This window comes from Pangasianodon hypophthalmus, chromosome 14, assembly GCF_027358585.1.
Source record: "Pangasianodon hypophthalmus isolate fPanHyp1 chromosome 14, fPanHyp1.pri, whole genome shotgun sequence".
Classification (NCBI taxonomy): domain Eukaryota; kingdom Metazoa; phylum Chordata; class Actinopteri; order Siluriformes; family Pangasiidae; genus Pangasianodon; species Pangasianodon hypophthalmus.
In genome coordinates, this window is record NC_069723.1 from 7,615,135 (window position 1) to 7,636,791 (window position 21,657).

A 21,657-nucleotide genomic window follows, 5' to 3' on the forward strand; every position below is an offset into this window, starting at 1 on the left:
TATATGTATTATTGGGTTATTATAGTTATTGTCCTATTTAACTGGTCAATTAAATTGAATGGGTTTAATGCAAATATCAGTAACTAATAATCTAAATCAACAAATAGCCCTATTAATAATATCAACTTGAGCAATTTTAATAAAAATATGTTCTATGAGTGGAAAGTTCAGAAATTAAAAAAGCTCTATGGATCCAATAAATTGTGAAAATAGTATTGTGCAAATTTAAAGAATGAGCATACCATTTCAAATAGCTGAACTTTCTTTTTCTATACTACACAAGAGCATAAGATATAAGATTTAGCAAAATATGCATTGATTATTAGGAGCCATATTAATTGGCAAGAAAAGCAGGAGAGAAAAGCCTGGTCGACTTCCTCAGGTTTGTCTCCTAACAGATCAACAGGCAAATTAAGGGTACAGTAGTTAACATTCTGGGATTTATTTATTTCACATCATCTATGCATACTAGAATATTTAGCATTCCATCTGGCATCTGAAAGTTTTATGCAAAATAGAAACACAGAGTAAGTATTGTAATGCAGGAATAAATGAATTAAAATCCGTGTAGTTCTCACAGAAACCTTGCTGTTTGGGTGCAGAATTGCAAACTGTAATTGTTTTAAATTATGAATTGAAAAACCTAGACAGGATATAATATTATTTATCTATCTATCTATCTATATATATATATATATATATATATATATCTATATATATATATATATATATATATATATATATATATATATATATATATATATATTTATATATATATATATAAAATATTATTTATAACATATAACATTTAATAGTCCATACGTTAAACCCTTAAAAGTGCATTATAATTAAATGAGTGAATACAAATAAAATATACTTCACATCAAGCAGAGCAGCTACCAGATCATATTGATATCATTGAATCGACCCATTCTCAACAACTCCTTCTCTATGATCAACAATGCAATAATTTCTCCTATACACACTCTGACAAATATTCCGTTTTTGTTTATATATGTCACTTTCTGCTGCCAGCAAAAATATTCCCCCTCCATGTAAGAAGCTGAAGCAAAAGACTCTCCTTCCTTGTTGTTTTATATACAGTTTATATTACATTAATGATTTATCTACAATGACTAAAATGATCTGCTGTAAAAAGATTGTATTAGCGTTCTCAGTTTGCATTTTTCTTGTTGATTGCAGAACACCCATTTCACACAGAAACTTGTGCTATAATTTTCAATATTGTTGACATTGTTGATTTTTTAGATAGGCCCTAGTTTTCTTTGTACAGGTTTCATGTGGACATTTCACAACATTAAACTATAAATATACACAAACAAAAAAAGAATGATATGTCATTCTTTAATTAATAAAAAAAATTAATGTAATTGTTGGCAAAACTGTGATATTAGCAGTATAAAACACTTCGAAGGCATGCTGTTGTTGGAAAATAATTAACATTGGGATGGTAAAAGTAACTCTGCTTTGTTTTGGGCCTTATCACATCACCTCGTTGTTGACTATTTTCCCATAAATGCATGCATTGTCCCTTTTAATTTCTTATAACACAATAGTGACATTTTCTTCCATAGCCAAAGTAAAGCAAGCACCTTTTTCTCTAAATGAGTGTATATTTAATGAGTTCTGTTATACACCACAATGATAATGTCACCATATCCTGAAAGAGGAAAAAATTTTTTTCTTCTGTCATTCTAAAGGTACCAACATTGTGCATGTTTACCGACAAGATTCAGTTAATCTCTTCTGATGTTTTGAATGAATGCAGTTGTGCTGAGATTGCAAAATGTCGCTTCAGCAGTAATACATATTGTACTGTAGGAGACAGAGGGCACATTAACATTGCCATTTTATATGCTAATGACTGTGGAGAATGCATGATTGCACTCTTAAGAATGTGAAGGTGAGAGCTGATGAGTGGCAAAGCCAGTAACAGTACTGATTAAAACTGTATGTACCCTGCAGCTCAGATTCAGGTTCACAGCACATGACCCAGACTGTACCGAGCATGACTGACAGTCCTAAGTGGCTATGCTCTAGTGTACACATAATGATGGCAGGGTATTTTTAAACAATGTGTCAGGCAATCAAAGATCACAAATGAGTGACAGAGACAGAATAGTTAATTTACATCAGAGATCTACTATTCCTAGAATGGTGTGAACAGTAGATATAAAAAGGTCTACACACCCCTGTTAAAAGTTTTCGTGATGTGAAACCAAAAAAATGAAACCAAGATAAATCATGTCAGATCTTGAACCACTAAAATTCAAGTGAAAAACAAATAGAAATGTTTTAGGGGACGGCACACAGTCTTTTTGGGTAAGAGTCTACCTTTGGCAATTTTATTCCACTCTTCTTTGCAGAAATGTTCCAGATCTATCAAATTGTGAGGTGATCTCTTGTGCACAGCCCTCTTCAAGTCATTCCACAGGTTTTTGATAGGATTAGATCTGGGTTCTGACTGGGCCATTCCAAAATGTTGATCTTCCTCTTCTGAAGCCATTCCTTTGTTGACTTGAATTTGTGTTTTGGGTTGTTATCGTGCTAGAAGGTGAAATTTTTCTTCATCTTCTGCCGCAGCAAAAAAGGCTGCCCACTGCTCCGGGTGTGTGTTCACGGTGTGTGTGTGTGTGTGTGTTCACTACTGTGTGTGTGCACTTGGATGGGTTAAATGCAGAGCACAAATTCTGAGTATGGGTCACCATACTTGGCCACAAGTCACTTCACTTCACTTCACAAACAGAGACCTGCAGGTTTCCCAGCTGAAGAGAAGCAGCCCCATAGAACGATGCTGCCATCACCATGCTTCACTATAGGTATGGTGTTCTTTTGGTGACAAGTCAAACATACAGTATCTTTTAGAATTATGCAAAAGAGTTCTATCTTGATCTCTTCAGACCATAACACATTTCCCACATGGTTTAGGGTAATTTAGGCATACTTGGATGTTTTTTTCTTTTTTTCATGAGAAAGGGCTTCCATCTAGCCATCCTAAAACATAGCCCAGACATGTGAAGAACACAAGAGAGTGTTGTCCCATGCAAGGAGTGACCTGTTCTTGCCAGATATACCTTCAGCTTACTTAATGTTGCTGTAGGTCTCTTGGCAGCCCCCTGATAATTTTTTGTCTGGTCCTTTTGTTAATATTGGAGGGACATCCTGTTCTTGGTTAAAAATATTTTAGACTTGAATATACGCATCATTAAAACACAATGTCTATGGCAAAAAAACATGGCAACTATGTTGTGGGGGGGATCTTTTGCAGGTCAAAGTAAGAAATTGAATAGTGCTACTACAATGGAAAAGACCTAACTGATCCTCAGCTTTGTACACCAGGCCACACTGATAATGCAGCCACAGCAACTGTGATTCTAGGATTGTGAATATTGCTGGACAGTCTTATTAACACAGCTGGCCTATTGTGAGATGCATCATTACAGGTTGAAGTAGATTAGAGATTTAATTATGGATATTTGGGCATTCTTCTCCCTGTCTGTTTTTGGGGTCATTAAGAATTAGGTACACATTGTAGCCCATAATAATCCCACTGAGATGTTATAATATTTGTCCTGCACAGGATTTATTGCCCCTTTTGCCCAAGCGTCTTGCATTTACCTCTCAATTGCAACTAACATCAATTTTCTGTACCATTAGATTTGTTCCATCATACCACCGTTTCAGGAGGCAATTAATACACTTTTCCTTCACCATGTTTCATGGTGTGTTTGGTTGCCTGGTAACAGGGGATTTTCTCTTAGGCTCAACTGATGGAGCTCTTTTAGAGTGCAGTAGTAGCAGGTCACCTGTGAACAGCAAGCTGACCTGTTTAAAAGGATTTAAATGCATTAAAGAACAAAAGTATGACAAAGTCCATAAAAACCTAAAGTAGGAATTGACATGTCTTTGTCACCTTTTAAGTACTTTGAGGTTTAAATATACACGGCCAGTCAAACGTTTTTGAACATCATATGGTATATTATGTGTATTTTATGTAAACGTATTGAGAGATGTTAGGAATTACTTTATTGTAATCTAACTGAATCAGAAATTGCTTTATCTCTCTAATTAGGCATTTGTAGTACAACACCTACTTAAGTATTACAGTTAATACTAGCATTGTCTATGGGTCTTTTATCTATAGGGTTAATGGGTTTACCCTTCGAGCACTCATTTAGAGTCCCATTAGGATCTGAGAGCAACCAGTTCCATACAAATTTCCTTATTATATTGCTATTCGTTATCATATCATTTTTGGTCTGTGCCATTAATAGTAATATAACTCTATGTACAGTATACATATATATTCATCATAGTATATATAGTATTTTCAATTTATCACAATAGATTTCTGTTCTATAAGGATGACTACAAGTTATATTAATATACTCATTGGTTTGCACTGTCTGTTTACATTGCCTGTGCAGTTTTGTATGTGTTTCCATTGCATTTCATCAAGTTGTGCAGTGTTTCATTGTTTTCCTGGTGTAGAATTTATCAGAAATCCTGTTAACTCTTAGTTCTAGTCTTTTCTGATTTTGACCTAGTTTGTACATTGTTTGGACTTGCCTTGTCATGACACTGTGTCTGCCTATAATCTGATCTCATGCTGCGGATCTCATGCTCTCTAACCAAGAGTCTTGGAAAAGCCAAAGTAAAGCCCTCCTTTTACATCCAACTGCTTTCTGTTCTCATGTACCAACACATTTTAGGTACACATTGCACTGTGAGTGAAGCTCATGTTTAATTGTTTACAGATGGTTTCACAAAAGTGTCCAAAAACACTTTCAGCATGAGCTTTGCTGGAGGGATTTATTTATTTATTTATTTATTCATTTTTTAGTTTTTTTTTTCCTGGCATCATTTTGCAGCTCTGTATTCCTACTGAGAAGAGGAAAGTGCCAAGGACTTGAGCTTCAAAAGCACCAGAATTAGAATGCTGGATGTTTACTTTCATCTAAGCTTTTACAGGAGGGAGAAGGACAAAAGGACAACCCCAGCATCCCTTTGGCAAAAATGGTGGAAATCTGTGTACTGGAGACTTGCTAGACAACTACATCAATATCCTGTTCTAACTTCTGATATAAACGTATTTCATTGCTTAATCCACGCATGCTTCTTAATAATTGTAATAGTTCAGTGAATAATTAAAAACTTTAAAGACTCCCTATCACAGTTTAGCACATTATGTATCTGATGTGTGTTCAGGACAGCAGAGGGCTGGAATTAAAGTCTTTTAAAAATGCTTACAGTCAGATATCTCAAGCTGTCCGAGTAGACATTATACATGGTGTGTGTGTGTGTATGTGTGTGTCTATATGTGTATGTATATATGTGTATGTATGTATGTATATATATACATATATATATACATATATATATATATATATATATATATATATATATATATATATATATATATATATATATGTATATGTATATATATATATATATATATATATATATATATATATATGTATATATATATACATACATACATACACATATATACATACACATATAGACACACACATACACACACACACCATGTATAATGTCTACTCTATTATATATATATATATAAAACTGATCACACCCCAGTCAAAGCATATGTGTATTACATCTCCCATATATGCATTACATCTGCCTATGAAGTTGTGTGTAGACATGCCATGCTCGTGTTTACAGCCATACAGTTATTAGGGGTTATTTCCACAGAGGCACACTGTTCTTTATCTGTGAGGTGATGTTTCAGCACCTTTGAGGGTGAGCGGTGCTTTAGAAATGAAAATGTCTAAAGAAGCCAATGACCTTGCACCTCGTCCTCTATACAGCAATTCACTGAATGGAGCCTCCACGCCATTATTATGTTTACGTGCATCCGAGCACAAACTGGAGTAAACACACAGTTGCATATTTGACAAAATCATTTTCAGCATTGTCTGAATAAAAGATTACTTTCAGTACGTTTTCCTTTTAGTTTTACTGTAGTTAGGGGATAATTCGTTGTTATTGAATAATATGCTTTAAGATGTATACCTAACTAATGAGCAGGGAATTAATGTGGGGATGGTACAGTGGTGCTCAAAACTCCAGGGTTTCAATTCGATCCATCCCAACCCTGACCAGGTTACATAAATTCATTAAATTGGCCTTTTTTAATCCAAACAGCATAAATGTATTAAGTGCTCCAAGTTGTATTTTAATTTAAAATTGCAGGTGAATATAAATAATTAAGGGTACAGTCCATAAATAAATTCCTGAAATAACACAAGCTTTGTCTGTGAATTTGGAATATTATAACACTCAAAACCTGAACTGAATTTAACCCAGTCTGACTGGCCTACATTTGTTTTCCTAAATGCCAGCACCACCAAGAGCCAGGCTACTGGATGAAATGTACATGAAATATCATTCCAAACCCAAGGGACTAGATCCCAGTATGTTTTGAAGACAGCTGCTCTAATTGACATGCATGTGTATGAGTGTGTTTGTTAGAGTTAATTATCAGGACAGCATGATGGTCTGTTTATAGCCCTGCGTGCAGGTGTGTTTGTTGGAATATAAAGGTGGGCAGGTTTATATACCACACACTAAATGGCTTTGGTGCAGTGTAACTGAGTATAACACATGGTTGTTGCATGAACCCAAATCACACCTCCTCATGGCTCAATCCTTTGAGTCGTGACAAGAAAATTAGTGATTTGTATTTGAAACAGACTCCCACTTTACTCTACTCCACTGCAGTGGTGCTGTCCAGAAGACGTCCACCTGAAGAAAATTTCGAAATGATCATCCTGAATGCAGAAAATATGTGACATCATTGTACATGCATGTATAATAATCAAAATCCTACAAAATTTGTGATTCTTCTATCTACAATGTGGAATCACGAATCATGTCTAATTAAGAATGATTAATGTGATGTGCAGCTGACACTGTGCAGAGCTGTGAATTCCCTTCTGAAAAAAAAGTGTCACCGAGTGCAGTTTATCACTGCCCATTATGTTTTTCAGTGCATTCATTATCTTTGATAAGTGGTTTCTCATGGGAATCTTCAGCATCTCTGTGGGATTAACACAATGCAGAGCACAACACTGTCAGGGAATAATACTTCACTCAGGCTCGAGACTCAGTGGAGGGGACTGTTGTGTCAGAAGTGCCATAAGTATAAGAAATGTAAAATATCCAAATATAAGAATAGTAGAAATTAAATTAAATTAAACGTGCCCTTAAATAAAAAAATTAAAAAATCATTTTAAAATGAAAAATCATTTTAAAATTCAAACCAAAATTTTACCATTGGGTTAATGTCCTTGACTACAATACAGAGGCAACACGCATGGTCATTTTATTTCTTTCCAGTTCGACACTGTCCATTCTCACGCTTCTTGATTTGCCCTATACCTTTGGATTATTGTTGGGGTACAAGATAATTGACAACAAATGTGTGTTTGTGTTGGTGCAGTGGATAAATTTGCTGGGTCCCTGGTTTGAGATTAAGCTTGGGTTACTCTTATATTGAATATTCTCCCTATGGGTTTCCTCCAGGTTCTCTGGTTTCCTCTCACCTCCCAAAAACATGCCGGTAGGTTTACTGTGTCGTGTGTGTATGGTGCGATGGACTGATGTCGCATACAGGGCGTATTCCCATTTCGCACCCAGTGTTCCTGGAAAAGCCTGAGCAGGATAAAGTGGTTTCCGAAGATGAATGAATTAATGAAAAATTTGTATGTGAAAATGTTATTACTGAACAGCATGAATCCATGCAGCTCTGTTTTACTTCATGACAGACCGGATGGATGAATGGATGGATGGACATTTTTTAAATCTCAAGGGTTTTTTTGTTCAGTCTGATCTAAGCTTTAGGTTGTGGTCAAGGCAAATATAAATATGTCCCACTTTTATCAGAAGACTTTATGAAAATATATCCCCATAGAAACATTGTCATTTTTAGTTAGTTAGTTAGTCAGTTAGAAAAGAATCAGAATCAGAATCAGAAGGAGTTTTTATTGCCAAGTGTGCTCACACGACAAGGTACTTGGTGTGAAGCTTCCAGAAAACACATACCAATAAGACAGCGAGACATAGAGACATATAGTAATAAAAATGACAAATAATAATAATATGAGGAAATATATATATTGACCGCAAGTCACTTCACTTCATATATATATATATATATATATATAAGTGATATATATATAAGTGAAGTGACTTGTGGCCAAGTATGGTGACCCGTACTTGGAATTTGTGCTCTGCATTTAACTGTAGTGAACACACACACACCCAGAGCAGTGGGCAGCCTTTTTTTTTTTTGCTGCAGTGCCCAGGGAGCAGTTGGGGGTTCGGTGCCTTGCTCAAGGGTCTCACCTCAGTCGTGGTATTGAGGGTGGGAGAGAGCGTATACACTATACACTATACGGTCAAAAGTTTGTGGACACCTATCACACCCATGTATGCTTTTTGAACATCCCATTCCAGATTTAGTCCCCCTGTGCTGTTATATTAACCTCCACTCTTCTGGGAAGGCTTTCCATTAGATTTTGGAGTGTGGCAGTGGGGATTTGTGTCCATTCAGTCACAAGAGCATTAGTGAGGTTAGGCACTAATGTCTGATATCGGGTGAGGAGGTCTGGTGTGCATTTGCCATTCCAATTCATCCCAGAGGTGTTCAGTGGGGTCGAGGTCAGGGCTCTGTGCAGTCCACATGAGATCTTCCACTCCAACTTTGGCAAACCATATCTTCACAGACCTCAGTTGCATAGGGTCACTGTCATGCTGGAACAGGTTTGGGCCCTTAGTTTAAATGAAGGGAAATTGTAATGCTACAGCATACAAAGACATTCTATACAGTTGTGTGCTTCCAACATTGTGGCAACAGTTTGGGGAAGAAGCACATACGGGTGTGACAGTCAGATGTCCACAAACTTTTATATATACACACATACACACACACACACACTGTACAGTAGACACAATAGGCTTAAATGGAATAGATATATGTACAGATGTGATATAATACAGCTATTATGAAGGCAATGGCAGAAGCATTAAGGATATGTGTACAGGTAATATAGTAAAAGAATGAATTTACTTTAAAGAATGAATAGTTACTTTTATTGCCACAGTGTGGAAAGTTATCTTTGGCTTCACCATACAGTATAAACAAGAACATCAACACAACAACTTAAAAAACAAAAGTAAAAGTACATTAAAAAAATCATTTTTTTTCAAGATATGTAAAGTTTTGATAAGCTTTTTTGGTAAGTTGGACATAAGCTGAAAGTTTGGTGATGATACAGATTCACCACCACATACAGAGTAAGCAGGTGAGCTTTTTCTCCTTGCAGTGATAACTATGTCAGCTTGATTTACAGCCACAGGCTCCTCCATGCACAGCTGATGAGCGGAAGCGGAGTAAGCTGTGGATGCAGGGTTCATCTGTGCGCAAGATACTGCGGCTGCACCGCACCGCACCGCACTTCCCTGCACCGCAACACACTACCTTGCCCCGCACCGCACCACTCCACTCTGCACCGCACCACACTACCCTGCACCGCACCACACCAGCACGCTCCAACTCACCTTGAGTAACCGCGTTCTGGATTACGCACACAATTAACCAATGCACTACCCGACTCCTCACCACGTCAGCCAATCAAAAGGTACCAGGGGCGTGGCCTGCTGCTGCATTTCCCACTCCAGTGTTGCAATGGTAGCGAATGAAAGCGCGGCGTGGGCGGAGCCGGCGTCTGAATTCCCGCACTGGGTTTTGCGTCGCGCTTGAGAAGCGTCTCCGTCTTCCACGAGTGTGTTGGTGCAGGTGTCCGGGGGGAGGATGAGGAAGAGGATGATGATGATGATGATGAGGATGAGGATGCCATAAGAAAGGCGGGCAGGGGCAAGAATGAAGGAAGACGCCGGAAAGAGAGAGAGAGAGAAAGAGAAAGAGAGAGAGAACGGGAATATGATATGAATAACGGGAAAACGGTGCGGTGCGCGGAAATCGACTATGTGCAAAATATTGCAAGGGCCACGCTGAGCTGTTAATTGTGGTCGGCGACAGTACTATGATTTGGTATGTGGCCACTTTGATAGCAAGCGTTTTCAGCACCCGGGGAACGACAGCTCAAGGTGAGTGGAAGAGCAGCATTCTGTATTTTCCATTCAAACAAACAAACAAACAAACCAACCAAGCAACCCTGCATAACAGCATGATTATGATCAGCATCATTATTTTGTTTTTGAGTCGTCCCTTCAAACAGCAGGCTATACCAGCAGGAAAACATGAGGAGGTGTGTTTGTGCGTTTGTTTATTTATTCATTTATTTTTTTCCCCTGCAATGCACGGATTCATTGCATCACTTGCATAAAAGTTCAAAGTCCTCAATCCTTATCCTGATGTCTCATGTGAGGCCGTGAGCAGCGCCCCAGACACAAGGCGTGTAGCATCGCCTTCAGCTCCATCACCTCTCCTCTGAGCACGAGCCAGGCGCAGTGCACGTGCCCTTCCACATCAAAACGCGTACAAGCGCTGTTGAAATCTACAGCATTGCAAATATAATGGCGTGGGAATATTAATGTAAAAATGCACTGGAATAACCGACTGTCCAGCATGCAGGAGACACTTCATAGTCTGTGCACAGCATTAGGGCAGGAGAGCAGACTGAGGGACCTGTGATTTTACTGTATACACTGATTTATTCGCAGCACATTGCTTGGTCTAGTCTGTTCTCGCTGCAGACATTGGCATTATAAAGCACTTCAATCGCGTATTCCTTGCAGGCGCCATGCTGCGTTCAGTAGCTACTCTGTTTTGGTTGCACTACCAGACGCGACTGTTACAGGCCTCCAAACGATCACTGCATTATTATTATTATTATTATTATTATTATTATTATTGATGATGATGATGCAGATCGTCTGTACATTTGTGTATATTTTGCTCTCCGTTTGCCCCACAGCTTGCAGACCCATGGACTTATTTAACCTTGCGTTTTCCGCGCGTGCCCAGGAGGAGGGGTCGCTCCCTCGCGCTAATTAGGACTACGCGCGTGCATCTGGACTCCATACAATTAGTCCATAGGCTGCATGCGTGGCGTGGAAGTCTTTTATGCACTCGATAAGCATTTCAGTATTCTCACATGCAGCCTACTGAGTTAGTGCATTTTTTTTATTATTATTATTACAAGGCATCTGGTGTATTTTTGGGCCTGGACATTTGGATTGTATTGCTATTAACCTTAAAAGGCAGCATTAATATGCACGAGTGATGATCTGAAAAATGCAGGCTGCATCCCCAGTCCAGGCCTCTGAATGGAAATAAAGTAATAAGTCCACGCGAATCAGTGAGCATTAGAAGCACTAATTGGCTTGTTGGTGTTGGAGGCTGCTGTGGCACAATGCGGCTTTGAAGGCAGCCTTTGAAGCGAAGGAGCAGTGAATCAGAAACGCACAAGGACTCCACTGGTCACACAGTGCAATAGGCAAGGTCATCTCAGAGCCAGAGTAGACCAGAGTGAGCATGGAAGATGTGGTTTTACTGCTGGAAATGTATATAAATGGAGAGATGTGAGCTGCAGGGAGGAGCACGGGACAGATTGGTGCGCCTGTGGGCGTGGCTACACACTGCAGGTACAAATCAAGCACAACATTATTCCAGTTATTCCTCTGTGATGTTCAGAAAAGCTGTACACAACCTGCTTACGAATTACACAGCAATAAACTTGCATACACGTTTATACCACAGTGTTGCTGAATTCTTCACTATGATTGGTCAGAAGGCGTTGATTCATTTTCTATAACTGCAGCCTTGAAAGTAGTTCCGGCTGTAAGTCAGGTGTAGATGTTTGTATTAATGCCTCATTCAAATACCTTATGGTTTCTATAGTAACAGCTAGTGCACAGGTGAATTGGATGGCACAAATGCAAATGATCTAATAATAGATATAATAAATGGATTGTTATATTTAACAAAGGAAAAGTATAATTGATTATATGGGGGGTGTGGTAGGCTCATTTCCAAATTGTGTGTGTGTGTGTGTGTGTGATTGTGCCCTGCTCAGGGTGTGCCGCGAGTCCCCTGGGATAAGAATAGAGTCTGGTGAGGGAATGTCTGTTTATAGCTGCTGTAACATGAGTGACAACAGGAACTAGTATTGTGGACAATCCAATAACGTTAAATATAACTATAAATGGTTAAAAAGCACAACGTGTCTTTTAATCATTTCTTTAATTTATAATCCGAGTTTTCTTCTTTTCATGGTTACGGTATACTGTACAGTTTCCTTTTACAAACTACTGTGGAAGTATAATGGCTTTTTTTTTGTAAAATATATATGAATTTAATGATATGATAATGGCTGAAGAAGGGAAGGAGGAAGTTCATCTAATCATAAACCATAACATTTTAGATGTGATGTTTGCCACCTCAAAGCTCCAGGGTCCACGGTTCAATTCTGTTAGCCTCTGTGTGAAGTTCCGCATGTTCTCCTTGTGTCCGTGTGGGTTTCCTCTGGGTTCTCCGGTTTCCTCTCACCTCCCAAAACCATGGCTGCGCTAAATTGCACCTAGGTGTGAATTAGTATGGGAATGTGTTTGTGCAGTTTGTGGTGACCTGTGATGGACTGGTGTCCCATCCGGGGCGTATTCCCGCCTTGCATCCATTGTTCCACTGCAACCCTGACCAGGACAACTGAAGATGAGTAAATGAATGAATGAACAAATGAAAATAAGATTAATGTGGGCATTATCTTAGCATGCATATTGAAAGAGAAAGTGCCGAGACATTCCGGAAAAAAAGGTAACTGAACTGCTTAAATGAACAGCATTTCCTACTACCTAAGGAGGTAATGTACTCTGGAGATGTAAAATCATACACACATGAGATTTAAAGATACATTCCCAGCAACTGATCACTAGTACTTTAATGTCTCACTTCTCAGAAAGGTTTATTCTTTGCATTGATTCGTTCAGGATTTGTGTTCGGGATGGCCTCTAAGCACTATCGTTAAGGGGGATATTATGGGAAAAATATGCATGACATTAAAAAAGGAAAATGAATATCATAGGCTAGTTTCCATAACAAATTGACCACCAAAACCTGGCTGTATAATAGCAACATGCAAAAATGCTACTGTGATATTAGTGAATTGAACCTCACTAAGGCAAAGCTAACCCTAGGACTTTGATATGGTCTATATGATAGAATAATAATTGAAGACATTTTCACAGTATGTGTCATGGCATTTAGTTTTGCAAACAAAACACTGCTATGGCGTTTATATAAGCTTTTTAAAAACAAGGGGTTTAGTCGTTTTATACTCAATAAAACAGTAAGTTCAGTCTCAATAAAGTTCAGTCAGATACTTGTAATGGTGAGTCACATGTCACATCGTACCCATAGAAACCTGTATGTTTGCGCATAAATAAAAATGAAAATAACATGTTAGTAAAATTTAGCATGGTGGCATGGTCTTCAGTCATTTCATTCATTCATCTTCAGTAACAGCTTTATCGTGCTCAGGGTCGTGGTGGATCCGGAGTCTCATGGACAGCTAAGGACAGAGCTCGGGTGACTGTCTGTGCTGTGTTTCACATGTTCTCGCTGTGTTTACATGGGTTTCACAGGTTTTTCTGTCCCAAAACATACCAGTAGGTGGATTGGCTATGCGACATTACCCTTATGTGTGAATATGTGTGTGTATCACACCCTGCAATGGATTGGCATCCCATCCAGGGTGTATTCCTGCCTCGCACCCAGCGTTCCTGGGATAGACTCCGGATCCACCACGACCCTGAGCATGATAAAGCTGTTACTGAAGATGAATGAATGAAATGAATAAACTGGGGATCTGATGCCAATAGGTCTGATGCCAGTAGGTTTCTCAGTTCATTGATTATTTTTTTTTTTTTGATGCCCCCGGTAGTTAAATTCAGGTGACTTGATGAACATGTATGAATGAGATAAGGAGAGATACGGCTCATGGACAGCTAAGGACAGAGGTATTCACACAGCTGTCTGATTGCTGATAATGCACACCCTTGGCAAAGCGACCTGCTTCTCCACCTTGCCAAGCAGTGTTTGTTTGACCCACGGCCTTCTGAGGTGACTGGTCCATGCTGGTCCATGCTGGTTCACCTGTTCATATTAGAACAGGAGCAGCCCGCTTTTCGTTTTCTGCGGTAACTCTCAGTACCCATTTTTTCCCCCAAGAATTTAGCAGGTTGTAAATCAAGCACAAATGCAGTGGCTTGTTTCTGTATCTTATAAAGGCATTCATCTTATGAAAACAGGTGTGGAACAGAGATTTGTAATGACTATAATACTGTAACATCATACTGCATTTCCTGAAGTTCTTTTTTTTTCCTAGGGATAAATTTTATTTCCTATTATGAAGCACAATTTTGCACAAGCAAATCAATGAACCTGGATCCAGTAGTTCCTGGCTGATAAACTGTAATCTGTCTGGATGATATCCCTTCTAGTAGTTTTATTTGATCTTCTATTGGAGAAAGTCTAAATAAAAAAACATGACTTTTGCAATTCTTTTCCCATCATTGTACAATTTTAAAAGATTAAGCCCAAAATTTTAACATCAAATCAGCTGTGATTAGTCATTTTGTCATGAAATTTATTCATAAATATATATAAAGATATCACAATATGTCAGAAAAGTGTATTGTGACATAATTTATCACACTATCGATATTATATAATCTGCTTTTTCTGTACCCAAAAAATGTATGTATTCAAAGTTGGTCATTTCAAATAGTACTATTTCTCTCAGCTGCCCAAAATGAAGCTTCTGTGGCAAATTAGAGAACAGAACACAAGGGTTAAAAGTATTTTCGGTGGCCCTGGGCTGTCTGTTTGGTCACCTGCAAATGTGTCACTCATTGTGGCTTATTGCAGCTCACAGTACAGTCTGAGTTTGAGTTAGAGTTATGCATGCAAGCTTGAGCTGAAGCACTAGCTCCTGACAGACTTGGGCACACTGCCACTGCCTGTGTTCCCTCTCTCTCTCTGTCTCTCTCTCTCTCTCTGCATCCTCTTGCTTTCTCACCTTACTTTCCATCCCGCTTAGCCCTCCGTCAGCTGGACTTGTGTCAGTGTGGCCCGTGCTGTCTCCTTCAGATCTATTAAATATTCAACAAGCTGCTTACAGCTACTGAACTGCACTTGGTGTCTGTGTTCTAAGCCTAGACCTACACACCTCTGTAGAAACTCCTCCACATCTGAATGTCTTATCATTTTAACCCTACTGTGTGATATTCCTTTTCACACATTATCTCCTTTTAAAGGGAAACGACCGTATTACCAGGGTAAGGATACTACATTCCATGCTCTGTTGTGCTTGTTGTATAATTTACCACATTGCAGTTGTAATGTTATAAAGGTAATGCTCTCAGTGAGCTGCTTGGGGAATCTGCTGTCCTGTGTGCAGATCTTATCATAGATTAATCTAATGTAGAGAAAGTGGTTGAGGCCCTGCTGTGTTTTGCTAAAGACTGCATTTCCTGCTAAGGATTTGTTCTGCTGTCATCATTTTTAGCTATAAATGTAATCAAATGCCTTTATATGCATTATGGAGATGAACCTGCACATCCTGCCTGGACGCTTTCTATGTGTAATCTAGATACACTCACTGGCCAAAGAGCAATGCATAAAATTATACAGATACAGGTCAAGAGCTTTAGTTAACGTCAGAATGGGGGAATATGTGATCTCAGTGACTTTGATGTTGCCGGATGAGCTGGTTTGAGGATTTCTGAAATTGCTGATCTCTTGGGATTTTCATTTTATGCATTCACTACTCCCACATGATTGGCTTTTTTGGATAACTGAATGAATGAGCAGGAGTTCAAATAAAGTAGGCAGCAAGTGTATATATAGACTCGTATAGATTTTCACCATAATGCTGTAACATTGAATAATTAATTAATTCATTCATTTATTCCATCCTTCCTTCCTTCCTTCCTTCCTTCCTTCATATGTTAGTAATCATTTTGTTCTGGTCAGAGTGGTGATGGATCCAGAGCCTTTCCTGGAAATACTGCGTGCAACTTGGGAATACATGCTGGATGAGGTGCCAGTCAATCAAAGGGCACCATTTATTTGGGAGTGGGTTCTTCCTCCGGAGAACCTGGAGGAAACCCACGCGGACACGGGAGAACATGAGGAACTAACAGACCGTAACCTGAACTCGGGATTGAACCAGTGAGCATGGAGTTGTGAGGTGGCAACGCTACACACACAAAAAGCAATAATGTCCAAAATGGGACACATTCTTTCCAAACCAGTGCCTGGAACAGACTAGTAAATTTTTGTGCTGTACAGCGCATGTTGAGGCTGGAAACAGATTGGGAAGTTCAGGGACACTAGGCTCCAGATGGGGTGAGTTCATGGGACGAGAGCAGGGTGCACAGTCTATCAGATGGACATCAGTGACCCTGCTAAAATGACCATGTCTTCCGTTTTCAAAGGACTTAGCGACCATCTGGTGTCCCTGAGGTGTCTGTACTACTCTACTAACTTTATTTTTCATCCTGTGCTGAAGTTACTGTGTTGAAGAAGATAGTGTAATGTTTATGATGCAATCTTGACACAATTTGGTTCAAGTTTAATAAAACGTGACCTCTAAAGTGAGTGTACTAATAGAATTCTTGTGTAGCGTAGGCTCTCATTTCTGAATAGGAAAGTTAGTCAGTCAGCATGTGGGCTCCGGCTGCTTGGGCATTTGGCCTTATACTGTAGTCAGAAGTGCCCCTTTCAATATATATTACTGATGTTTTAGGCAGTTATGAATTAAAATGAAAATATGGGTGATAAGTAATGCAAGAAAAATTCAACCTCGCTACTCTCCGCATTTCCCTCTCCCCTCTTCAGTCTCTCTGTGTCAGTTTTAGGTAAATCACAAAAATGTTTAGAGAGATATCATCAGATATGATCAGCTCCAATCACTTAAACCCACAAACTCCTACAACTTATCAGGTTCAGACTTACGTCATCATACCAAAAGAAGCAAGGCGTAAATACTTCCATTTACTATGGAAGAATTTCCATACAGAATTTTTCAGTTAATTGGATTTTGACAAAAAATTTACATTATGCTAGTTGCCCAGGTAGTTAACCCATTAAACTCCCTGGACCCAATGGCAAGCCCAGACTTTTCATAACTACATAACTTTTCCATTAGTTTTGGTGTAGTTACAGAAAATTCATAAAAGTTACAGAATTATATGCTTTAAGGTGAATAACTGAATAAAAACACTGGGCCTGATGCGGGAATACACCCTTGGAAACCAGTCCATTACAGGGCACCGTGCACACACATTTTAGAATAGCTATTCCACATATTGGCATGTTTCTGGGTGGTGGGAGGAAACCAGGAAACCCAGAGGAAACCCATGCAGACCTGGAGAGAACGTGTGAAACTCCACACAGACACTATCCTGAGCCCAGGATTGAACCAGGGACCCTGGAGCTGTGAGGCGACAATGCTACATGCTGTATCACAGTGAGAAGTGTGTCTGTAGTTATCAGTCAGTTTTCCAAATACAGTCCCCTGTGAAAGTATTGGAATGGCAAGGCCAATTTCTTGTTTTTGCTATAAACTGAAGACATTTGGGTGTGAGATCAAAAAATGATATGATAGATCAAAATTTCAACTTTCATTTCCTCATATTTACATCTAGATGTGGAAAACAACTTATAACATGGCACCTTTCATTTGAGTCCAGCCATTTTTCAAGTGATCAAATATATTGGAACATGTGACTGATAGGTGTTTCTTGCTGCCCAGTTGTGCTCAGTGATTGTTTAAACAATTAATAGCTTTGAATGTCTACTCTTGGTTTGAGCCCTGGGTTTCACCTGTGAAGTCTGGATTTGTTGTTAAAAATGATAAACCAACTTGAAGACCAGAGAGCTGTCTATGGGAGAAGAGCAAGCCATTCTGAAGCTGAGAATAGAGGGAAAATCAATCAGAGCCATTGCACAAGCACTGGGCATAGCCAGTACAACAATTTGGAATGTCCTGGAAAAGAAAAAAAACACTAGTGTACTAACAACTAGACATCAGACTGGTCAGCCAAGGAAAACAACAGCAGTTGATGACAGAAACATTGTGAGAGCTGTGGAGAAAAACCCAAAAACAACAGTCAGTGAAATCACCAACAGTCTCCACAGGGCAGGGGTGAAGGTATCACAATGCACCTTTCGAAGATGACTTTGAGAGCAGAAATATAGAGGCCATACCACAAGATGCAAACCAATCATCAGCAGTAAGAATCAGAAGGCCAAATTGGAATTTGCAATTTACAGAGAAATGCATCCAATCTAATTGGAAGGAATTTCATCATGCAGCAAGACAATGGATCTAAACACACTGCCAACACAACAAAGAACTTCATCAGAGGGAAAAAGTGGAAAGTTTTAGACTGGCCAAGTCAATCACCAGACTGTAACCCAGTTGAGCATGCATTTCACCTCCTGAAGAAGAAACTGAAGGGAGAAACCCCACCAAAACAAACAACTACTGAAAAAATCTGCGTTAAAAGCCAGGAAAAGCATCGCAAAAGAAGAACGCCACAGTTTGGTGATGTTAGTGGGTCGCTGGATTGATGCAGTTATTGCAAGCAAGAGATATGCAACCAAATATTAAGTGTTATTTACTTTAAGACTATCTGTTCCAATACTTTTGCTCACCTGAAGATTGGGTGGTCTGCCACCAAAGGTACCAGGAAATGAAAGCTGAAATTCTGATCTATTGTTTCATGTTCATCTTTTGATAACAAACTCAAATGTCTTCAGTGTATAGCAAAAACAAAGGAATTGGCCTTGCTAGTCCAGTACTTTCGGAGGGGACTGTATATGCAGTCAATACTGTTTTGCAGACTGATATTCAAATTGATCTCCCAGAAGTGAGTTACTGCCACTTGTGTTTTACTTTGGAGCTACCTAAAGTTTTTGTAGCCTTGCCTTTTGGGACTTGAAAAGAGAGTGAAAAGAGAACTACAGACCTAAGCTAGCTAGCTTTGTTCCAGCTCTTGTTACCAGCTTGTTACTAGATAATAGAACCTTGCTTGTCTTCTTGATGTAAAGATGTTACAAAAAGAAAGCAGTTACGGTATTGTAATTATTCTTGCCAGTATAAGCAAACAAAATGAGCTGATATTCACATGTGCAGGTATTAGCTGTGTGTGCTTAAAAATTTCAAACAGTAATGTTACATGGGATCAAGACAGTAACTGGGGTGAGGATATGTAACTGATAACTGATATGTAACATGACCAAGTGTGCTGTAATAAGATTATAATCAGCAGCAGGATGATGAGATATGTGGCGTGAAGCTTATTTTCCAATAACAGCACGTCCTGAAGTGTTTTATGCCTCTTATTACACAGCAGTTTATCAACGCTAACAATTTTTTATGGATTTAAAATCAACACATTCACAAAACAACTTAGTTTCTTGCTTTATCACTTACCTTATAATAGCTATAAATAGTTGTTCCCCCACCAGTCTTTGTTCTCCTCTCTTGAAGTTAATAATATAAAAAAATACAGCTTGTCATGTTGAGAAAGCAGAAAAGCTCTCCATCCTGAAGATTTTCTTATGCCGGACAACTTAGACAGCTCTACATCTGACATGTCACAAAGCACTGACACGGGAGACTCCTTCCAAAAATGCTCAATAAATGTCGAAAACCTCACCATATCAGCAATCACACATATTCCAAGTCCTTGTGAATTAGCTGTTACTATAGAAACAAGCGGCCCTTATAGAAAATTAATCAACACCAATCAATTAATTCAATGCCTGTGGTATGAGGCAAAAATATCATAGGCCATTATAGATTCAGAGATTTATGTCCAACGTTTATAAAAAATGTTGAGCAAAATCAGGCTTTTAAAAGCAATGACACTAAGAAAAAGTGTGTCATGGTGCTATTATATTATGATATCAGTATCATATCGTCATACTGCCCAACCTTTAACAGTAAACGACTTGAACTTGGTTGTGTCTAGCACGTACTGTATTCTGTTGCAATATCATTACACAGGCATTATTCCACGGACTTTGTGATAGTAGAGATTCCAGGGTAGAGCACCTGCCTCTGAGCATGTTCCTGTTAATCACTGTCTAAAACTCCCTGTGTGCTGAGTATGTGGTACAGGTTTGGTTTGATCACTCACTCCTTCTGTTGCCTCTCTACAGTACGTGTTGCCGGCATTGGCCTGACTCTGACCAGTTGTTTTGTGTCAAATGACCTTTACCAAAGGCAGGCTGGTGTTTAAATACAGATCTATCAGTAGCCCAGGCAGCCGAGTGCTTCTCTGTACTTCTCAGTACACCTCTGCTTCCATCGCTGCATGATTGCAGATTCCCGGTGTGTCTCTGTGTTACAAGTCTAATGCTGTCTTGCAGTCTGACGAGTGCAGTAGATAGCAGGATTCACACCCTCCTCCTTCCTTGCCTTATGCTGAGATCTTATAGTTGACAAGTATTTAATGTGTGTGAACATCCTGAAAATTACGCATCGAGTAATAAATAGAAAATAGCAATGTGTATTGCATACAATTAGTATTATAAGGTTCTATATGGGTTAATATTGAACAGGAGATAGAACCTTAATACTATACTAAGCTCACAAATTAATATGTTTTAGAAATAGATTTTGTTGTTCATTTACTGCGTCTAGTATATAGAAGCTGAACAGAGTATATATTATTACAAAATTATTCAGAACTCTTAACTCATTATGGACTAAGACCTGAAAGATATACTGGTTGGCCAATACAAATGACTGATGATAGAGTTTCACTGACTTACCGGCATTGACATTCTGTTGAAGCACTGATAATGACTCATAAAATGGTCTACAGACATCAAGGCGTGCTCGATGGCACAAATATTTGTATTCAGCTCTCTTAGCCGCCCTGTCAGCTTAAGACAATTGCAACGTTTGGGAACTCAAAATGTTCTTTCATTTTACTTGTATGAAAATTGCTAATATTTGACAATGGTGAAATTATCACGCCTTAAAATTGGTATTGGTATTGGTTGTTGGTCAAGCCCTACTATGGACTAGCATATGTGTGTAAGCAAGCTTTTGCACTCTATGCACCTTCATTAAAAATTCCATCAATAGTATTTCTGAGATGATACTGTATCTCTTCCAGTGTTACCCACCCCAGCCCTTAGAGCCATTCTTCTTATTCACGTATGTGCTGTCTTTCAATTACAACCAGCCTGCATCAAGAAGTCCAGAAAAGTGAATATCTGATTTAGGTGTGTTGGACTGTCGAGAGGATTGGGTTGGGTAACACAACCAGTGGTGGGGAAATTACTGAGAAATTATAATTAATTGAAAGTATAGATGGTAGTGTCAAAATCTTTTAAAAGTGGAAGCATTCGGACAAAAATCTACTCAGGTGAGAGCCAAATAGTTGCTACTTTTAAATGTACTCAAGTATTAAATGAAAAATGTAATGTTTTGAACATATGAAATTAAGTATGTAGCAGCAGATAACGAATTAGCACAACTGTTGATGAATTTGATTGGACGCTTTAAAACGAAATGTAAAAAAAAAAAAGCACAGGAGTCCATTCAATTGATGAAAAGCATA

General features: G+C 38.7%; 1 protein-coding gene across 8 annotated transcripts in view; it reads left to right on the forward strand.

Annotated features, from left to right (window-relative positions):
• The first annotated feature begins 9,819 nt into the window (after window positions 1-9,819).
• The window catches only part of igsf9ba (immunoglobulin superfamily, member 9Ba), a 72,983-nt gene continuing 61,145 nt past the window's right edge, over window positions 9,820-21,657 (forward strand). For all 8 annotated transcript variants that reach the window (XR_008303628.1, XM_026924655.3, XM_026924658.3 and 5 more), the window contains exon 1: window positions 9,820-10,158. Coding sequence is in view for 7 of the 8 variants with exons in the window: in XM_026924655.3 (XP_026780456.2) it covers window positions 10,095-10,158 (64 nt within the window). In the remaining variant the exon portion in view is untranslated. The remainder of the gene's footprint in view (window positions 10,159-21,657) is intronic.